This window comes from Stenella coeruleoalba, assembly GCF_951394435.1.
Source record: "Stenella coeruleoalba genome assembly, chromosome: 2".
Lineage (NCBI taxonomy): Eukaryota > Metazoa > Chordata > Mammalia > Artiodactyla > Delphinidae > Stenella > Stenella coeruleoalba.
In genome coordinates, this window is record NC_137147.1 from 107,646,117 (window position 1) to 107,669,357 (window position 23,241).

The window sequence follows — 23,241 nt, forward strand, 5'->3', positions numbered from 1 at the left end:
TCAGATCATGGCATTCCTCCAATGGCTTCCATCTCATTCAGAATAAAAACAGAGTGCTTTATGATGGCTTATATGGTGCTACGTGATCTGCCTCTATCATCTCAAAAAAAAAAAAAAAGTGCTGAGAGCCAGAGAGAGACAGATTCTTGATGAAATCATTTATGTTCCTGAATCTAGATGTGTCCAAAGTTAGTGCACCCTAGGACTTTTCAGTTTCCAGAACCAGTAACTTCTCTATTTTTCTTGAGCCAGTTTGAGGTGGGTCTCTGACGCTTGTAACCATGGGCGTCTGGACTAAAAACGTAGGTATGAAAACAACCCAGATGGCCAAATGGTCACAGCAGCACGCACTTCTGGGAACAAACTGGCATCACCGTATTCCAAAAGAAAATGTCGGAGATAAGAAGTTTGCATTGAGGAGGATAAGACCACAGCAGAATATGGCCCGACCTCTTCCTCCTCACTCTACACAACTAACCTGGCCAAGTTCATCAGCTTTTAAGAACACAGTGATAATTCCTATGCTGACAATGCCCACATCTGCCTGTCCAACCTGAACCCGTCCCTCGAGTTCAACACCAACAGTTCCTGGACATCTCCCATCCGCGAGTCCCAAAGCTGCCTCAAACGCAGTAAGTCCCACAGCAAATTCATTTTGCTGTAGACTTGTTCCACATCTCCCTGTAGGCTTGTTCCGCATCATCATTTCAGCACCGCATCTATCCAACCTCCCCACCTCGGAGCCTCAGAGCCACACCCGGATCTCGCCTCTGCATCCTCCACGTTCCATTTGCCACCAAGTTAGAAAAAAAAATCACTTCTAACTTAGATCATCTCTTCTTCTCCATTCTCACGGTCAATGCTGTGGCTCAGGGCCAGAGTTCCTGCCTTAGTTACTGAAGCAACCTCTTAGCTGGATTCCCCACTTCCCAACAATTCTTGTTTTTTTAAAATTTTTATTGGAGTATAGTTGATTTACAACGTTCTGTTAGTTTCAGGTATACAGCAATGTGAAACAGTTATACACATACGTATATCCACTCTTCTTTAGATTCTTTTCCCAAATAGGTCATTATAGAGTATTGAGTACCTCCTACACCATTGGTGGGAATGTAAGTTGGGACAACCATTATGGAAAACAGTATGGAGGTTCCTTAAAAAACTAATTACAGAACTACTGTATGATCCAGCAATCCCACTCCTGGGCCAACAATTCTTCATGCAAAGTCAGAGGGAGCAAAGTGCTGGGCCCTGACTGCCTTCAGAAGCTCGTGGCCCTGGCATTGTCAGTTCCACATAACTTAGCTCCAGCCACACTCCTAGCCTGACTTTCCAACCCTCCTGCTGGGTCTCTCCTTGCACAGACCTCAGACTGTAGCCAATTCCGTGTCCTGCAGCAAGCCTGCCCTTGCATGCCAGCTGTCCTACTCATGCTCTTCACTCTGGAATGTTCCTACCTTTTCATCTTCATGGGCCTGGTCACACCTCCTGGGACCTCCCACAGTGAGCTGCCTGTCTACTCCTCCCAGTTCCTACAGCGTTGTATTCGTGCGCACACTATTGCATTGACCACGTTATGTCATGGTCAGTATCGCATCTTTCTGGGAGCTCCTTGCTGTCAGCTGGGCATGTAGGAGGTGCTCAGAAGAGTGTGTTGAATTGAAAGCATTCAAGGCTCTTTTTGGCGACGGCCATTCTGACCGGTGTGAGGTGATACCTCATTGTAGTTTGATTCGCATTTCTCTAATAATCAGTGATGTTGAGCAAAATTGGGTCATTTGTAGAGATGTGGATGGACCTAGAGTCTGTCGTACAGGGTGAAGTAAGTCAGAAAGAGAAAAACAAATAGCGTATATTAACGCATATATGTGGAGTCTAGAAAAATGGTACCGATGAACCTATCTGTAGGGCAGGAATAGAGATGCAGACATAGAGAACGGACATGTGGACACAAGGGGGGAAGAGGAGCGGGAGATGAATTAGGAGATTAGGATTGACATATATACACTACCATGTGTAAAACAGATAGCTAGTGGGAACCTGCTATATAGCACAGGGAGCTCAGCTCGGTGCTCTGTGATGACCTAGATGGGTGGGATGGGGGCGGCTGTGGGAGGGAGGTCCAAGAGGGAGGGGATAGATGTATACATATAGCTGATTCACTTCGGTGTACAGGAGAAACTAACACAACATTGTAAAGCAATTATACTCCTATAATAATAATTTTAAAAAAAGCGTTCAAGGCTCTTGTTATGGACTGGATGGTTCATGCTTCATTCCTCCCACCTCCACCACCAAATTCATCTGTGGAAGCCCTAACCACCCATAGGATGGCATTTGGAAATGGGGCTTTGGGAAGGTAATGAGCTTTAGATGAGTTCATGAGGGTACATCTCCCATGATGGGATGAGTACCCTTATAAAGAAAAAAGGAAGATAGTGGAGATCTCTCTCTCTTTCCATCATGTGAGGAAATACTGAGAAGATGGCTGTCTGTAAGCCAGGAGGAGTTCTCACCAGACACCGGGCCTTCCGGCACCTTGACCTTGGACTTCCCAGCCTCCAACACTGGAAGAAATAAACGTCTGTTGTTTTAGCCACCCAGTCTATGGTATTCTGGTATAACAGCCTAAGCTAAGGCAGCTGTAGAGGAGGACTTGACTTTGGGGGTGTTGCCTGTCATAGGGCTCACCCGTCCTCAAGGCCTTAGGAAACAGGTTCTGCTGCATTCACACCCCTGGCTGGCTGAGACCCTAAGGGAAGGACGTCACCTTAGAGCATCTAGGGGGCGCAGTCTCAATTCCTGCAGTGCCATCCTGCTCTGGCTGCACTAGCTCGGAGTGACCAGGCTCCTCTGGCTACGCAGGGCTCCTGACAACCTCCAGAGCCTCTCCACAGTTCAGCCGACCCGAAGTCTGAGCTGCAGATGATTCCACGAGGGGAATGAGCTCCCGTTTCAGGGTGCTCCCTGAAGGCACCCCATCTCAGTCGTTCTGAAACACGGAGCAGGGGCTGGTGAGGATGGTGGTGTGAACGCTGTGCTCAGGAATTCTGCGGTTCATCTCAGCAGAACTTACCGTTCAGCAGAAATGTTTTAAAAAAGGGAAACCTCCCAGCATGATTTTTTTGGAGTCCATTTTGGTCACTAGTTATTCTGATTCTCTATGACCTCCTAGTTGCTTTCAGTCTCCCGTGCCTGTGCTTACATCACTTGGTGTAGGAGACGACACATCTGCCACTCAGACTGTCCCCCCACCAACAGTCGCCTACACCTTTACACAGACAAGAATCCATCACATCCACTGAATGCTCTGGGAGTGCCTACCATGTGCCCGCACTCCTCTAGGTGCTGGGGTCCTAGCTTTGCTGGAACGCCGAACATCAGCTTCTCCCACCGCTAGGCTTGCAGCAGAGTACAAGGAGGGTAAGACTCCTCTCGGGAGTCGGCCTCTTTTTTCAGCAATCTAAGAAGACACACTCTATGGGCCTCTCACTTCGTATGAGGCCTCAGGCAACCATCAGCCAGAGAGTTTCCTCAGGGCTGAGACATGCAGATTGACCTCAGGAACCCCAGAGCAGTGCATTACACACAGCAGGCATGTTGAAATAAACTGAATGGAACAAACTACAGGTGGGAGAAATTGTTCTGATCTACAGTATATAACTCTGGTTTTCTTTTTTCTTTCTTTCTTTTTTTTTAAGCTTTAGAGCTCTTTCATTTCATTTTTTAAAAAATATTTATTTTTAAAATTTATTTATTTTTACTTTTTGGCCGCACGGGGTCTTAGCTGCAGTGCGCAGGCTCTTCGTGGCCGCACACAGGCTTCTCTCTAGCTGAGGCGTACGGGCTCGGTAGTTGTGGCGCACAGGCTTAGCTGCCCCGCGGCATGTGAGATCTTAGTTCCCCGACCAGGGGTCAAACCCATGTCCCCTGCATCGGTAGGCGGATTCTTAACCACTGGACCGCCAGGGAAGTCCCTCTGGTTGTCTTCTAAAGAGGGTGATGCTTCTCCTTCAGAATATTTTGCAAGGTTTAGATGCGTGCATTTGTAGGCAGGGGTTGCGTAAGAAGAAGAGAAGAATCTAGAGTTCCTATGGCGATCCCAGGAGGTTAGGGGTGAGGACAGGAAGGCTGAGGGTGAAGGAGAACAGGGAGAAGAAGGGCTGAGTAATGACATGCCTTTGCCATGACCCCTGCATCTTCGGCCTTGCTTGAAAACCTTGCCAAATGCTTGGTATTAATGGATGTCCTCCTATGAGCAGAAACCAGTCAAGGAAGTAAGTTTTTCATCCTTGGTTGATGGAGGGCAAAAGAGAGACCATACCAGGTCAGTGCAACAGAGAGTGAGAAGCAGAGGGTCCAGGGCAGTGTAAGCCCCCCAAGAACTCTCCGAAGTCACTTCCAGAAGGCTTTGGAATCTCCAAACCCTTCTGGAACTGACAGGGGCCAGAGACAATTTAAACCTAAACCTCCACATGGCAAGGGTATGATACTGAGCTTACACAGATAGTAATGTTCTACACAGATAAGGAATTTCAGAAAACAAAACTAAACTTGGCAACTTTTTAGATGTAAAGGGGGAGACAGGTCTCCAGTGCTGAGGAAAGGAGCTGACCCTGCAACTCAGCACCTAGAGCATCATTTCACCTGTGAATGTTTTCAAAGAACCGCAGAGGCCAGAGGAAACTCAGAAGGAATTCTTTATGGTCTTTCAAACCTACAAATGTTTGCTCTGTTGAAACAGCCATAAAATGTCAGAAACAGTTTAAACTTATTTATCTAACCTCAAAGACAGGCTATTTCCCCCAAGACTTACAGCTCTGAAATATTCAACGTTCTGTTTCCACAATGCTGAAATCGTTTTTGAAAGGCAAATGTTATGGAAAAAAAGTTCAGATCTGGAGGGGCTGTGGAAAACACGTGTTACAAAAAGTCTGCACCTCTGGGGTGTCTTTAAAATAGTCACTGTTTAAAGACAGATTTCCTTCACCCTTGAAGGGCTCATGAAATATTCTATACTATAAAATCCTTGGCCTCTTCAGACTGCTCTAAAATGCTAGATTTTTCTATCAATGTATCACATATATTACACTTGTATGTTTTGTTCATTGGTTTGTTTCCTCCAGCTACTCAACACTCATACTGTCTTTTTTTCACAGATGAAAACTGAACATTTAAGCTACCACTAGTCACCTCCAGGGCATGGGAAGAAATGATGTTGCCAGTTTATAAGATTAGAGGCAAACTGAACACAGTGTAGGCAAAGCACAAGGAGAATCGTTACTAATCGATGAAACAAATGAACAAGAGTTCACAGTTTCAGTGTCAAAGAGAATATCTCAAAGCTACTAGCACAAAAGGTACATACCCTTGACTGGTGCGTCAATCTTCACAATGCAGTGCATTTTGCAAGGCATTTCCCTCTTTTGAGTTAACTGCATACCCTTTTGTTCTTTTGGCAATAGATATGTAACTGTGTTTTTTGGATATAAAGGGTTATCCTTCAATGAGGCCATATCCAGAACTTCCTCCAGATATAAGGCTCTGGCTTTTACCATTCACAGAATTCTCTTGAATAGCTACGGAAGTACTTCCTCTTTAGTAGAATTACGTTAACAGATGGGCATAATCAGGTCCCCAAGTAATTTGACCTGAGGACCTTAGAAACAATCTGGGTCATAGCATCGAGCCCCAATTCCATAATCCAGAGTCTTTCCTCAGAGGTCTTTGAAACGTGTTCATTTTGCCGTAGAGGAAGGGTGCCAGCAAGTCCTCTTCCTGGTGTGGTCAGCCCTGGCCTCTCAGCAACCCTGGGCTCCTGCTTGGCTTGGGACTGAGCAGTTCTCTTTAACTCCAACAGTCGCACCTCACAAGCACTACACAGTTCACTGCTGGATAGTGTCCTCTGGGGTCTCGTTTACAGGCTAGAAAGGACCCCTGAGAGTTATTCTATATATTACCTGAAAACCGAAAACCTCCAGTGGTTCCCTGAAGAACAAGACTCAAAGTCAAAGCTGGTGCAAATCAAGCGCAGGGATGCATGCTGGAGTTTACAAGTGGTGACAACCACTGACCCCAGCACAGCAGCTCAAATGGGGCTACTCTTGGGACATTCGGAGGCCCTTCCTGATCAACATCAATTTTGGTAATCTATCAATGTAACGCTGGGACATGGATCGACAAAGAGCTTTGATACGTTCCTTAAAAGCTACGTTCAATGTATGGCTTGTTTGGAAGTCATACACCATGACCTACAAGTTGATCTTGCTGTGGCCACCAGCAAACCCTGGGAACCACGTGTGGGCTGCTGTCAGTGGAGCTCCCGGGGTGATCTCTCAAGGCTTGGTTGACTCCCCAAGGCTCCCTTTCCTCCTCCCTCAAGGCACTGACGCTTCTCTTGTGTCTCTGAGCTGCCCCACTTACCCTGCTGAGCAGTTCCTCTCTCCTTAGGAGTGATGGGGAGTAAGATTCGGTTTTCCTAGCTCCATAGCTTTGACACTTCTTGGAGGAGAAAAGCACAAAAGCCCTTCAATGTACGGGTACCACTGCTCACAGCAGCTCATCCTCCGGCCCCGGGAACCTCACCGTTCTCACCTCACTGTGGGTAATCGCTAAGATTTTCTACGTGCCTTCTCTCCACTAGGGACTTAGTTGCTATTCTCTTTTATCACTTGGAAAGTTTCTACTAATTCTTAAAGAGCCATCTTAAGGCCGCTCTTCCATGACCCCCTCTGACACTGAAGCTGATTGCTCCTTTGTGGACATGCTGACATGCCTATTCCACCTTCAGAATGAGCCCAGAGCATGGCCCCGGCCCTGCCATTTAACCCGTTTCTGGTTCACTCCTTGTTACCCACTGTTTCCTGAGGGAGAGTCTCTCATTTTGAGACAACATTTGCGATAAGTTCCAGGAGACACTTTGGCCCCAGTTACTGGCTAAAGCACTGGCTCTTAACCTTAACCTTGGCTACACGTTAGAATCTTCTCGGGAGCTTTAAAAAACCTTGGTTCTCAGGCCATATCGCAGACAAATTAAATCAGACTCTCTCAGGGCAGGGTGGGGTGGGGTCGGAGGTGATGTCCAGGCCTGAACTGACACTACCCATGGTAATAAAATGGCTTGAGCAGATTGTCTGTCAGTCATGAAAATGAACACATGGGTATTCAATTATCAAATACATAACTGGCGGGAATAAATGAATGAAAAATAAGAAGAAAGAGAGGGGCTCCTAAATTGGGATGTTACTAAAGATGCTGAAATTCTATTCCGGTCCTCTGTTATTGCACCCTAATGTGGGGTGTTCTCCTCACAGTGACTCTTTTTCTAATATCAATAGTTCCTGAGTGCCTTTTTCAGGCTGTACCGAGAAGCTTTTTAAAATTTCTGGAGGTTGAATTCCAACTAATTTTCCTCTCCTCAAGTCCCCACCTTCTGTGGCACCCTGCTCTCTCTCTAGGAAGGCGCAATTAGGGCAGAGGAGTGAACGTGGACAAACAAGTCATCCGAGGGCTTCTGATGGTTCTGTGTGTTTAACACGAGAAGGATTCCTCCAGAGTCCACAGCTATCCTGAGCTCTCCATCCATGTCCAGGGGATCTCAGAGCATAAAAGAGCTAAAGTTGAGACCCCTGGGGGGCAGAGAGCAAGTAGGGCCTTTCTAACAAGATAAGCAGATACGATTGGTTTGAGGCGTTGCCTCTTACTGCCTTTAAAGGAAAGCTCCCCAACTGCTCCCTAGCAGATCTCAGACAGGTCTGGGGAGCTCAGCACCGACCACTCTGGCTTCCGCTCCGACAGCATCTGAGGAGCCAAGAGGACACAGGGCCCGCCCCAGGCACCACTCGGAGACCCGGGGGAGTGAAGCAACTTGTCACATTAGAAACCTGAGCTTCAGAAGATCACCAAGAGAAGACCTGAAGTCGGAAAGCAAAGAGGAGGAGCCCAGGAGGAACCCTGCCTACGGGATCAGCATCCAGCAGGCTCCCCCAGGACCGAGTCATTACAATTTAGGTGGGCTTAATGCGTCTTCATATCAGAACTGTGGTAATGAAAAAACCATGGGGGTAAAAGCTATCATGGCAGAGAGCTTACATATTAGTTTGGGAGTCATAAGCCCTATTCTAGTGTTCCAACCAGTGGCTTTCAAACAGTAGCAGAACAGCTTCTTAACCTTTTTTTTTTAATGTATATATAAGGAAGTCCAATTCACAAAACTGCAGAAACGTGGAGGTCTCTTAGTTGTACTGTATGCTGTGGGAGAGGGTAGGTAGGGTTGAAAGGTAAGTTTGGGGTCCCTGACAAAGCTCCATGGAACCTACAGTTTGAAACTCGGTCTCTCCACTGGTCTGTTGATGGCGCATAGAAGAAAGGTGCATGGTTATTTGGAGGACAGAGAATAAATGGACACAACGTGAAATTACATGATAAAAGGCCTCGTGGGCCAGCTGTTTTTACAATGTGAGGGGTGAAGGTTAACACAGGGCTGGGTGTCTGTGAAGTTTTCAGGGCAGAGAAACATATTGGTGGGACTGACGACACGAGTGGGGAACAGATATTTGGGGAGGAAAGAAGTGTTGCTGATGACAGGACTGGCCCACGAGAGCTGTGGTCTGAATGCTTCAAGAGAAGGCGGGACTCAGTCTCTGCAGAAACAGAAGCCCAAGCACATGGCTTTTTTTGCAGTAAGTATGAAATTTGATAGGTGCTTGAATAGCCCTTTCTGTTTTTCATTCTGCACATCTAGCTACCTTATGCCAGCATTTCCTTCTACTTCTTGACTGTGTAGAGATTCACGTTTCCTCCAAATGGGAAATTGAGATGGATCAAAGGAGAAGAAAATCATGTTCCAAGGAGCATTCAGAATCTTCAGTGGATCTTCAAAGAACAGAAAATTGCTTTACATAATCCAAGTATGAGTACAAAGAGGTCTGGGGCAAGTATATCAAGGGTTAGGTGAGGCAGTGGGGAGTCACTACCGCATAGTGCATGACTCGCCATGTTCCTTTCCTGCTACTGCAGTGATGGGTGAGGTATGCATCAAGGTGGGGCCTCAATCCTCCTGGGGACAGAGGTGGGACGCTCAGGTAGACCTCTGGCCTAACACTGGCCGGCACCCTGCAGGCTGGCGAGAGGCCAGCCTCTCCGTGGACTCTGCCTGGATCCTAGATCGCCCACCATGGGACAGCTCTCCAGTGGGCACTGGCTGCTGCTCATACCTGAGCCTCTGAAACCTTGTCCCTAAGCTGCAGCACTTCCTAAGTCCTGCCTCAGACCCCTGCTTTGACACTCTCCTCTCTGATTAGACCACCTGGGTGCCCATTCTGCTGTCTCAAGAGCCTCCTTCTCCCTCCAGTTCCTTTGGAGTCACACAGACTTGGGATTAAATCTTAGCTGCCACACTCGTTACATATATACACACGGGTAAGTAACTGCACATAGGGACTTCGCTGGCAGTCAGTGGCTAAGGCTTCGCCTTCCAATGCAGGGGGGGTGGGTTTGATCCCTGGTCGGGGAGCTAAGATCTCACATGCCTCATGGCCAAAAAACCAAAACATAAAACAGAAGCAATATTGTAACAAATTCAATAAAGACTTTAAAAATGGTCCACATCAAAAAAAAAAAATCTTAAAAAAAACAGTAATTGCACATCCCTGAGCATGTCTACTCTTTAGCAACACAAAGATAATGATAATATCCACCTCATAGCCTATTCAAGCAGACACGTATTAGGTACTCAAGTTATTGTTATCTGGGGTGATGAGTGTTGATGGTTTTTTAATATGTTTCTTACTGAGATGCTGCCTGTCAGCATATAATCCTTAGCTCTTTGCAATGTAGTTTCTCTCCATGTTTGACTTACCTCTGTGTCAACGTCCCAGCCCTAGCCTGGGGACGACTGTGTCCCAGATCCTCAATTAATGACACATCCATTGCTAACTGCTTGATATGCCTGCTCTCTCTTGGATAAGCTCTCCAGAGGCACGGAATCCTAATTTAATATCTTGAGTGCCTGGCTCCACAATCCAATCAATGACCAGCGATGCGATTTCACTGAGCTTAATTTATGGCTTTCTGCAGTTTCTTTTCCCCCCCAACTTTGCATCCATACTGTAGACAGAATGTTCTCTTTAAACACAGATTGGGTCATACCATCACTCTACTTAAAACATTTCTTGGGACTTCCTTGGCGATCCAGTGGTTAAGACTCCGCGCTTCCAATGCAGGGGGTGCGGATTTGATCCCTGGTCAGGGAACTAAGATCCCACGTGCCGCGCAGCGGAGCCAAAAATTAAAAAACAAAAAATTTTTGCCTCCCCGCCTCCAATAAAAGGAAGTCCAAGGGTTTTAGTGTGGCATTAAAAGCCCTTCACAATCTGGTCCCAATGTGTACTTCCAAACCCACCTCTTCCCACCTCCCTCACACCCTCTGCTTTAAGTCACGTGGATCTGCTTATGGTTTTGCAAATAAGCCAGGAGCTCTCATGTTTCTGTGCTTTCGCACATATGTTGTTTCAACAAAAATGGCCCTCCTTTTTGTTCCAAGTGGCCTGGTTATAGTGTCATCTCTTCTGTCAGCCTTCTCCGATCCTTTGGGAGCCTTAACTATTCTCTCCTCCATGTGGCTTCATAAAAACTTACATTTTGCATTTGCTATATCATAGTTTCCTTGTCCATATATCTGGAAAAATAAGATTTTATTCATCTCTGTACACTAAGGAACTAGATTGAGCTTAGCAGATGCTTAGTGAATGCTTGCTAAATGGATGGAAAGATGGATGGAGTTTCCAGCCATCTGTGATTGATTGTTTGATTGAATATAGGGTTCAGAGAGGAGAATGGTGAGAAAATGTCTTTATCATAGGCAGACGTAGGAAAAACAAGGGGGGGGATAGGCTTTTTGAGTGGGAGAAGAGCATTTAAACATACTATAAAAAAATTAGCTATTTCAAGGATTGTATATGGTATAAATAAGAGATAAACATAGTACAGAATAGGGGATACATTTCAAAAACTAGAGATGAAGCAAAATAAATTAGCTTTAATTTAGAATATGGTCAAAAGCACTAAAATGTTCGGTTCATAAAACAAGAGGAAGCAGATTATCCTCAGGTTTTCTCTAAGTATTCTGAAACTTATATGGAAAATGTTGTGGGTAAATGTATTTTTCTGGAGAGAGAGTTTTTTGCGGGGCGTGGGGGGTGGTCAGAGGGATTTGTGACTTAAAGATGTTAAATCACTGCGACTGAGTTCCACACTGCATAATGTCAACCAGTAGTTGTCGGGGGAAAATAACTGTCAGACACATGAGGCTGTGTTCAGGAATTTAAGCATATAATCTTGCTGCACCACAAAAATTTTCTCAAAGTCCTCCCCTGTAAGGGAAATCATTAAGGCCAGTAAAGAAAGCTAATAATTCACTTAGACATCAGCAAAACTCTCGGTATATTTCACAGCATCTTAAGCCTAAAAAATTCTCCGGATTAAGAAGATACTTTTAAATTTATGTAATATGTTTCTTCTGAAACTGACCAGCATCTCTTAGGTATGAATGGCTTACCTTCTCCCTATTCATCTCATGGAGCACCAAGCACCCTGCTGCTACCTGCTTAGACCCTTGCTTCCCACCATCTGCTTGTACACACACTGTGTGCACTCAGCTTTGTACCGTCTACCTACTTACTCCCCCATCCTCTCCTATCAATGGGGAACTCAGAAATGACAGAGGTGTAGGGCTTAAATCTATATCACTAGTAAGTTTAGACTTTCTAGAAAGCAATTTGCCTTATTTGCTTTAGTTCTTTTTAAGCAATAGAGCATTACACCTACAGCTAAAGTTCTGTCCCTAAACTGTGCTTTCTTCTTTTCTCTCCCAGGAGTACCAACAATCCTGACATTGGTATATGTCCTTCCCATGAATGTTTGTATATTTTTGCCATATAGTCATACACCCATAAATAAAATATATGATTGTGCCGTAAGTTTTAACTTTACACGCTAATATATTGGATTATGATTTTAATGAGATATAATTTAAATACTATGAAATTCACCCTCTCAAAGTATACAATTCGGTGTTTTTTTTTTTTAGTGTATTCATAAAGTTGTGCAACCATCAGTACTATCTAATTCCAGAACATTTTCATCACCGCAAAAAGACACCCGTGCCTATTAGTCATTACTCTCCATTCTCTTGCATTTTCCTCTCCTCTTCGCCACTGGCAGCCTTTAATCGGTCTCTATGGATGGGCCTACTCGAGACATTTCATGGATATGTAATCACACACTGTGTGATCTTTTGTGTCTGGCTTCTTTCACTTACCATCATTTTTAAAGATTCATCCATGTTTTAGCATGTATCAATATTTCATTCCTTTTTACGACCAAATAAAACCCCATTGTACGGATATACTACATTTTCTTTATCCATCCATTAGCTGATGGATATTTAAGTTGTTTCCACTGTTTGGCTGTTAGAAATAATGTTGCTATGAGCATTCGGGTACAAGTTTTTGTGTGAACATATGTTTTCATTTGTCTTGGGTATATAACTAGGAGTGGAATTGTTGGGTCAAGTGTTTAACTTTGAGGGAAATTGCCGAACTATTTTCCAAAGCATCTTCCTAGCTTAACCTCATTCCAACCTGTGGGCCAAGAGAGTTTCTTGGAGACTAAAGAGGAGCCCAACACACAAGAACATTCTAGAGCAGAGACCCAGATCAGCTGCACCTCCAATGAGCTTAAGGAATAAGAAAAACAAGCAACACAATACACACCTAACGCGAAATTATAGATAAATAACGCTCTTGCTAAGCATTAACGCACGAAAACATAAAATATGCAGCTCTTGATGTTTACTGGTCATTTTCCTCAGACGAGCTTTCCTTTCTTACCAGAAGGTGGCAGAGAGGGTGCAGTTTAAACTCCCCACCCCTCTCATTTTTAGAAGAAACTTCTTTTTTTTTAAGAATAAGACAAATAACTCTCGCAAATAACTTAGAACTTTTAACCCTTAGAAATGCAGATTCTCAGGTTCTATTACTTAATATCATGATTAGAAATATCATATAAGCGTGACTAGGGACAACCACTATTGATATCTATACCACATGCATTAAATAAAACATATTTGGCTATAACAAAGAACTATGAATCTGTCTAAAAGGTATGAATAGATAAGCTCACTCTGCTTAGTAGAAAACGTTTTAAGGGTAACTGAAACATAAGAGAAAAATTGCCACTGACTGACAGTAGTAATGTAATCTTAGTTTGCAATATGAAAATGTAATTTTGGAAAGCAGTATTCAAGTTTGTAAATGTTATAATGCCCTCCTCTATCAAATGGGGCTGAGTTAGATGATAGCCCAGGTCCCTTCTTCCACTAATATAGTGTATTTCCTATTTTAGAGATGAGAGTAGCACGGACACGGGACTCACCTATGGTCATATACTAGCCAGTGACAGATCTGTCTGTAAAACCCAAGTCTCCCGACCCTTCATCATTACTTCATCTTCACTTAAAAAGATGAATCTCCATAAAAGCAAAGTTAGCTACGACTTCTGCCCATAAGAAAACACAGTAAGTTCACTGCAGGCTTATTTAAAATGGCACATAACTCAAAATGAGGTGTTTATTTTGAAAAGGAAAGACCTCCTGATGAGTTCCTGGCGTGTAGGCCATAGGGGATGACTGCCAAGTAAAGCAAGACCAAATGGGCCCATTCCTAGTAAGAGCTGAAGCGGCGGGGGCGGTGGTGGGGGGAAGAGGCAGAGGAAGACTGCCAACACCGAGCTGCATCGCGGGCCTGAGGGGGCACAGCACAGGGTCCGAGGGACCGCAAGAGTCAAGGAGTGGTCAGAGATGGCACACACGCTGACTGGGCCTGGCCGGAGAATAAACCAAGACAAGCTTAATGGTCTTAGCTGGAGGCTTCACTCACGAAAACAGTTTCCACTGAATCCAGTCCCTGACTTACGACAGCAAATAATACACCACAGTCCTTTCAATGGCTCGTCGCCCCAAAAGCCTAATTGTAAACTATTGTGGGGAAGTCAGAAATTTAGAAATAATGTTAAAAGTTGAGGTTTCTCTTAATAGAAGTCAGATCTATTTTGAGAATCCTCTGCAGGTGCAGAGCTGTAGAAACTCTAGACATTTGTGGCTTGGCAACTACAGAGTTCCGTTCTGCTTCTCTCCCTGCTGCAGCCAGAGAACGCCGCCTGTTCTGTGATGGTAGGTGTGTCTTGCCAGAAAGCTCACATATTTGTGGGTGGAGTCAGTTGGGAGGCTGGAGGGATTTTTCAAAAGTCTGCGTAGGCCAAACAGGGCAGGGACTTCCAAGGGGTGAAAAACAATACCTTGGGGGTTAGCAACTTTCCACTGCTTGTGAAGCCAAAGGTGCAGCTCTGGAAACACGGCAAGTAACTAACTGACAATGACGGGGAGGGAGGGCCTTAGAGCTGGATGGCTGTGTCCTGGGATCCTGTCATTACGTGCACCTTTACTCTGGTACCGAGACCAGCCGTAAGGGCTCCTCCGGTTGCCCTGGGCTCTCTGGCCTCGGCAAGGTTCATCTTAAGGGGCTGCAAGTACAGGTACCCCGTTAGAACTAGGAAACCAGGCAAATACAGTTCCCCAGAGAATTAAATCAATGCACAGTAAATGACAGGCACATGCAAGGTCACCCTAACATAGTATATCTTAATTTTGAGGAGTTTATAAGTCTCTCTGAGAAACTGATCAAAGCTATTCACACAGGCCCCCTGGCCCCCATAAAATATACGTGTGTACAGCGTATAATATTAATCTCAGTTGGGGCACGCATGGGCCCGGGGTAAGACTTCAGAATCCACGGCTTAAAGAGACAGAATGGCCCTAGATGAAGACAACGTCAGACTGAAAATGGCATTTCTATTAAAGAAAGAATAAGTCGGTTAGAAAGACGGTTTAGCTGCTGTAGTAAACAAAGCAGAAAGAGCCACTGAGGCACAGACTGGTGATGCTCACCCAAGGACAGTCCAGGACAGGCAGTCTAGGCCACAGAACCCTGACATCCCCACTCTCCGACCTGGCCTTGCCTAGCACAGCCTTTGTCCAGCTGGAGGACACAGCTAATGATTTCCAACAAACCTCCTTGCTCCAACTCCACACTCACCAAGCAATCACCTGCTAGAAGCTGGCCTCTTGCGCAGACCTGCCCGCCGGGACAGGGTGTTCTGGTCTTGCCAGTGTACAGGGCAGGTCCTGAACCTGTCCTCATAGTCCTCAATGAGGATGATTAAACTGCATTCTGTCTTACACACTGGTTTCATGAGCTGCTGTCAGCTCACCCCGGAGAGACATATCCTCTATCGGGTGCTGGACAATCAGATTTTTAAGATTGCAGGGCTGTCTGAGCTACCAAAATGCCAGCTGGCGACTCCCGGCCACACTGGGCTGGCCTTGTGCTCTCCCACTGGGAATGACCACGCTCACCTCTTACAGGACATTGGATGGTCACGTTTGCTCGCTGGGGTGCTTCCACGATGCTTCCAATCACGACGGAGAGATGGCTGTGCTCCGGTCTGGTGATATTTCTTCCAACAGACAAGATGGCAGGTGCCTCTTAATTCAAAGGGAGCAGGAAACTATGTTAGGTTCAGGCTTTTGCTCTGAGTAAACCATGCTGCATTTGGTAAGCTTTGCTGAGTTCTTTGAGAGCAGGGGCGGAGTCCTGGCTCTCTCCGCATCCCTCGTGGTACCCCGTGGGGACTTGCACATCCACAGCCTGGAGGTGCTCAGGGAACGGATGGACAGATGGATGCATTCAAAGAGATACCTACAAAGAGGCTTTGCAACGACCATATACAGACTGTGAGGATAGTTTGGTTTTATAACCAAAATTGAGGGTAAAGTCCTCTTTGATACTTCGAAAAAGAAGGAATTCAGAAGTTCATGCAAACAAGACATGGCACGGCAGGAATAACATCTCTGCAGTGCAGCCTTGGATGAGTTAGAGCAGGACCAAAACACACGAGGGATTGGGACCATCTGACTCTCTTCCTGGAAGGAAAATGTGAAACAAACCTGCATAACACTTGCATGGAAAAGATGAATCATAAAAACAAGGTCATAAAGAATCAGGAATTCATTCACAGACTTTTATTTTCCTGGACTTTAAGAACAATGTACTTCTACCAGATTCATTTATGAACTCACTCAGGAAACATACTTTGTGCCTGGGCTGGAGAATGGGAATATGAAGTTGGAAAACAACCATTCTTGCCCTCAAGCAACTCATAGACTGGTGGGAGACACCATTACCATTACAGGGTGATGGCTGTTGAGGTAGAGAAAGGTGCTGGTTGCCCAGGTGTCTCTCAGGAGCATGTGGGGGTCAGGGAAGGCCACATTCCTCTACTGCAGAACTGTTGCGTGGTTGGTTTCCCTCCTCCACCCCATTAGCAGGTAAGCTCTTGGAGGGAGAGGCCACATCGTATTTCTTTAATCTGTTTTATCACCAGTGCATAGGACATGAAAGAATTACAACACTTTGGTGTTTGGTAACCACGTATTCTGGAGAAGAGAACATGGGAATGACCATGTTTGGGTGACCAAATGTTCCATTTGCTCCTGGAGTGCTTGGGGCACTGAAATGCTATCCTGAGAATTGAAAAGATAGGAACTCTTGGGCTGGGAAAGGGCTGTCATTGTCCTACGTCCTCTGGCCCCTGAGGACCTTGCACCAGCTCTCCCATGAATCTGAGCTGTTCTGGGATGGACTTACGGGGAAATGTGTGAGCTGCAAGAGAGACTTCTATTCCTCCCAGCAATTCCAGAACCTTGGAACTGAGGTTTTCTGGAAAAGAGCTGATGCTCACAGGAAAGTACAGTCCAGGAGGATCAAGGCACAGAAAATCAAGGCCTGAAGGCCCTACCTTGGGAATGCAGCCAGGAGAGGGACTTAGCATCAAGCCTTGCACGCTCACGGAGCTTTTAAGATCAACTGGTCCAACCTCCTCTATTTAGAGATGTGATGTACTGGCTACATCAATGCTTAGTTGTCTAAATGCTGGGTTGCATTCCCTGATATTGTCTTTCTCCTCACCTTAGTTTATTTGAGCCATAGATACCAGAAACCACACAGCAGAGAGTTGGAGGATAACTTTCTTATTTTAGTTTTAATCCCAGAACATGAGCCTGACACAAGGAAGCATTGCTTACAACTTTGCCACCTAAAAATGTTCCTTCATAAAAAAAAAAAAAGCACACTTTTATATTAAAGTGACTTTCTCTACATCCTGGAACAATTTACACTAATTTACAATGCCAATTTCCTGAAAGTGTTTCTAAGGATTGGGGGGTATGCCATTGCGAGGTATACATCAACCTTTAAAGGATAATTACTCTCTTTCGCTGGCTGGTGGCGCTTTAAAAATGAAAAGTCCATACTATCAACACCGCCGATTAAACCCTGTCTCATTAATTCCCAATTCTTAGAAAGCAAACTCCAGAGCAGCTGTTTTCAAAGTGTGGTACTCAGGCCAGCAGCACTGGCATAACCTGGGGACATGTCAAATATGCACATTCTCAGACTCCATCCCAAGCCTGCTGTGTCGGAACCTCTGGGAATGGGGTCTAGACATTTGGGTTTTAACCCCACCTCCCGGTTATTCTGCTGCATGCAAACTGCTGCTCCAGAGTTTCATGTTCAAAACAAAACAAAACCCAGGCATTCCAGGTTTCAACAATAGGCATTACCTGCATACAGCACAGGAGAACTTTCCACGTCCGAACCCAGATGATTAGCGACAGAACATCCATATATTCCTTGTTCTTTCTTTGTAGGTTTCTGTATCTGTATTTTCCCCATTCCATCCACAATGACTCTGTAGAACAGAGAAAGAGGATGCGCTCACGTAACACACTGAACTCTTCTAGAACCACAGCAACTCACAGAGAATGAAGACAGCAAAATGATTGACTTTGGGCTGGCAAGGATCCCAGAAGATGATCTTGTCAAGCTTCCTGCCTATAAGCGGACAACTATATAGACTAGAGGGTGGAAAAGTCCTTCCTGGCTGAGACTCAGGGAAATGGTAGAGCTGGACCGTACTTGGTGATCCAATCATCCTACCTCACTTTGCATGAGAACAGACTTTTCTGGATGGACTCAATGCTTAATCTACCACGTTTGAAAAAAGACAAATGAGATTGCAAACGAAGTGTAAGATTCCTTTAATTGTAAGACTATACATTTCAAGAAAACGCAACTGCAATTTTTCTTGGTACATTACATATTTTTCTTTCAAGTTGAAAAATATAGTTTTTGAAGTACTATATTTTTCAAGTTGAAAAATATAGTACTGAATACTGAGTGTACTCAGTACAGTATTCAGTACTATTCAGTATAGTACTGAATACTGAATAGTGAGTTTAAATCATCTGATTCTTCCCTTTCTTTTATAATTTGTTAGTCATTATTAAAATTTCACTAATGTTGCACCTTACAAATCCATATGAGACGTGTGTCATTCTCTACAGGAAAATCAAAAGTCCAAGTAAGGTAAACTCTAGGTGAAGTTACAAAAGAAGTACAGCAGCGATTATTAGGCACACACAGTCTCCACGCTACTGTTCCTTAATAGTATGGTTTACTGGGAAAGATGATCTCAAACAGGGATCAGCATTGATTCCCTTGTGTATAGTTCAGAGATACTAAGTGATGCTGTGTCTCCTGCTTCTCTATTTCTCAGTTCTACACATACTGAATTTCACTTGTCTGTCATCATTATTGACCCACACCTTACTGTGTTACAGTTGACTTTAATAGGTACGACTCCTTTGAAAATGTTAGAAACATTTGCAGTGGGAGTAGCAACTCTGAAGACTAGGGCTGCTTCTAGGCTATAGGATATCTGTATGAATTTGAAAAAAAGTTGACCCTCACCCTTGGCAAAGGTAGCCTCAAAGTTCAGGGGTTGGTGAGCAGAGGGTTCCCTTCTGTCCACCTCCTTCCCTTCCTCTGGAGAGACAATGCCTTTCACAGCTTTGTGGGCAATTTGTGAGCTCAATTTCAGCCAGAGATTTGCCCATTCAGCCGGGTACCTTTGTGCAAAGTACAAACTGTATACACATGTATGGTGTTCCTGAACATGATTTTGGCTATGGAAGGAAAGGGAGAAATAGAAAATCCCCAAGTGTTCAGTGAAATATAAGTTATAAGAGAGTGGAAGAGGTTTTTATAAGAAAGCAAGAAGGAAACAGTTGAAAGGGAGAAGTTAAAGACAGCAAAATCTGTCAATGGCCAATTGAATCTCCTTTATTAATTTTTTTAAAATTCAGGGTTGACCCACTCTACCACTTATGAACAGAAAATAAACATTGTGCCATAAATTATTATATTCTATAGCAATTTTCACTTCATATTATTTTAACTGGGGTTTCTCTTCTAATTCTATATGAAAAAATAAATCTTTTGGTTTATGAGACTAGAGGACCATCCTATATGACTGTCAGTAGAGAATGATTTCACTATTGTTTATATTCTTTCAAATTTCTTCAGAATAAACGTGGAAAACAAGAAAATTTCTTCAAATTTTACTTCCTTTTTATTATAGCAGTTTAAAAGTCGTTGAAAATAAAGAACTTAAATCACTTTCTCCTGAAGTCACAAGTGAGAAAACAGAGATAATGGATTCTACTTTGTTAAGGATATGCCTAAAATTGGATAATAAGTTATTAATTTTTTAGTTTTTTTATGAATGAGAACAAAGTCCTCGTTTCTAAATCTGTCACGCTTAAATTATGCTCTTATTTGAGTCCTCAAAGGATTAAGTCCAGTCTTATGAGTGTCACGCCTATAAACTCATTTTTATCCAAGTGACATAACCTTCAGAAATACATAATTTTGAAACTCTCTTCAGACTGGCTTCCATTATTATAGCTCATGATAATAAATAAAGAACATCTGTAAGTTTCATTTTCCAATGTTTACAATACCCAATCTCCTAAAGAATTTATGGGCTAACTGTATTGTGTTTCCTGAAAATAATTTGTTTAGTGAATAAGAACGTTTAAAAAATAAGTTTACAGTGTTATTTAGAATGCCAAAGATCTATATCATATGTAACGTTTAATCAATGTTACACCTTCTGTGTGTCAACATTTTCCCACACAAAGGCTTTTAAAATTATACTAAAATGTTTAAAAACTAAATAAAATTTAAAATAAATAAAAAAGACAAACGAGCAAACCTTAATTTGCCAGATGTTAAGCCCTCATTTTCTGCCCCGATCCTTCTTAACGAACTGCAGACGTGGACTTTTCATTTCAGATTTTCACACTGGAAGTGAGTGGACCTTTAGTTACTGCTGCCCGGCAATGGTTATTATCTCACTATCACGGTATGAAAAAGTCAGTGGAGGTAACAAGGCTCAAGGTGCATTATACTGGATTTTTACTTTGCTGTTAAGAATCAGGACTACACTGTGTGAGTTCCTTATGGCTTCCCAATATCATACCTGCATGTAAATACCACCTGGTATTCATAAACACCTGCATGTAAATACCACTTGGAGAATCAGAGTCGGTCAGGTGTATCCTCACAGGTAACGTAATTATTCAGGAAATGAGAAAGAGTACTTGTTCTGCTTTCATTTTATTTTAATTTTTTCTTAATGATTTGAAGCTGCTAATAGGTTGTCTGGATCAGTGGTCCATATACTATTTTTTTCCCTGCCCCTTCGCACTTTACAGAGCTTAGCAATATGGACTGTTCTGACCACTAAACACTGTATGTTTCTTCATGAACTGAACGGGGCCACTTCATTTCCTGTCACCTCATGTTGCTCGCTCATCCTATGCTCCAGCCATGACGAACCTCTAACAGGTTCCAGGACATTCCATGATCTGTCATCACCCCGAGCTTTAGCATACGTTGTTCACTTTATTTGGAATGCCCTTCCCCACTCCAGGCAAACTCTGACTTACCCACTGAGTCCTGGAGCAAATGTTATTTCCCCAGTAAAGCTTTCCCCAATACTCCCAGAGTTATCTTTTGCCCCCTCTGGGCTTCTTCTGCTCTGGTTCATATATTTAAAAAAAATATTTATAAAATATCTTTTTATTCCCACCAGACTGTGATCTTGTCAAGAGCAGGGACCAAATCTTACTCACAGCTGTGCATTTTCTATGCTTAGCACAGTGCCTCGTATACAGCAAGTTTTCAAAAGCATTCAATGACTAAATGCATGAATGACTAGAACAGAACAGAATAATGGTAGAGAATAAATGTACTAGGAGGATGCAAGCTCTCCTGCAACCCACAAATGAAATAATCAAGGGTGGGCAGAAATCAAAACAGCTGAACTGCCCAGAACAAAACCAGGAATATGGCAGACCTAGCTATTACTAGGGCTAGACTTGCACTGTCAAATCCCTCTTAAGGAGCAGTTGATTAAGAATAAAAGTATAACTAATAACTCGACAATTGTGTATACACTAAAATGTTTTCTTAAATTATGTCGTATGTACGTTTGTATGACTTAGCGCTTCTCAGATGATCCCTTGGTTTTCTTGGCTTCAGTTTTACAGCACAGTGAGAAATCACTGAGATTAGAAATAGTCGAGCACGTGTGAACCTTCCTGCCAGGTGGTGCCACCCAGTATCCAGCCTGGACCAGTCCGTGGGCTGAAAGTTCTTTAAGGAATCTGATCTTGGCCTTTGCTGCATAACCTTATTCTTAACCTGAAGTAATAACAAGGCTGATCTTTCCATAGACATCATCCCTAGTGAACCTACCCACAGCCTTCCCTTCCTAGCTGAGATTTCTTACTCAGCTGGCGTCCAAACGTACTCCACGCCCATACTGTTTCCTCTTAAGGGAGAGAGGCTCTCAGAAACATAATTCCATTTCAGGATTTCTTCAGTTGAAAAGGTTTGTGAAATTCAGAAAAGTATATCTAAAAGTGAGAACTTTGTTGCATAAAGGAGTTTAAACATAAGTTGAAAAAATTAATTAGGTAAATTTGAGAAAAAAATGGAAATAAAAATAGATATTTTAAAAATTCCCTTAAAACATTAAAACTCTTAATAGCCATATAGGATTGTTTCAATATCAAATGGCTGATCCTCAGAGCATGCAGAAACACATCTGAGTGGTATGTCAGAGCCTTTATAGGATTTCCAGGAGTCTCAGCCTCAGAAACGAATGTTAATTCCATTTGAACAAGTCAAACACTCTAAAATCAACTCAATGCAACAAACATTGACTTAAACTGACCAAGCTCTACTACATCCCTGTAGTACTTTATGGCCACAAGTCAATTAATCAACCTTCTCAGCCTCTTGTTTCCTTAGAATTTCTAAAGTGAAACTTTAGAAAAGGACTACCCTTTGAGCTGTCCTCAAAGGGTAGTCCACGGACGCCAGGACTTATTATTTGAGTGAGCTCAAAACTATCCTCATAATAGTAAATACTAAGCCATTATTTGCATTTTTCACTGTGTTGACATTTGCACTCGTAGTAAAAGCAGTGGTGGGTAAAACTATTGGTACCTGAACTGGAACCAAGGCAGTGGCACCAAAGGGTACCAGTAGTCACTGTATTCTTGGTATCACACACTTGCAGTAAAAACAAAAATGCCAGTTTCCCTTAAGAATGTCCTTAATGAAGCAGCAGAACTTATTAATTTTACTATAACTTGACGACAGAATGGGAAATAGAAAGCACTTCTGCTGCATGCCCAGGTGTGTTGGTGTGACTGTGTGAACTGCGAGCTGAACCAGCTGCTTTTTCATGGCATACCACTTTACTTGCAAGAATGACTGACAGACAAACCATGACTATTCGGACTTGGGTATTTGGAAGATAATTTTTTAAACGAACAAAAACGAGCTGGCCACTTCAAGGAAAACAACTGACAGTATTTGTTGCCAATGATAAAATTCGAGCTTTCAAGGGAAAATTAGAATTTTGGAAAATCAGTAACCTTCATTGTGAGTTTGACTGCTTTCGAAAACTCATAGACTCTTCTGAAAAGCTGGGTAGTAATATTAAAGAATATACATCTTTTTTGTACTGTATAATGAAATGTGTCAACATTTGGAAGATGCGTATTCTTGCTGTTTTGCGAGTCATAATTAATGGCACTGGTCCTGTCATCTCTGCTGTCTCAGCTGTGAACCTTCTCTAAGGGCACGCTAACCTTGAACTTAGCAGATACAAGGTCACGTGAGACCTCCATCCAGAAGAGGGGTTTAC

The 23,241-nt window shown here is 43.5% G+C and overlaps 1 protein-coding gene across 1 annotated transcript in view; it reads right to left on the bottom strand.

Annotated features, from left to right (window-relative positions):
• Window positions 1–23,241, bottom strand: part of ADAMTSL3 (ADAMTS like 3) — a 526,198-nt gene that overhangs the window by 33,756 nt on the left and 469,201 nt on the right. The window contains 2 exon segments of the mRNA XM_079912635.1: window positions 15,473–15,601; window positions 17,738–17,865. Of these exon segments, the coding sequence (XP_079768761.1) occupies window positions 15,473–15,601; window positions 17,738–17,865 (257 nt within the window).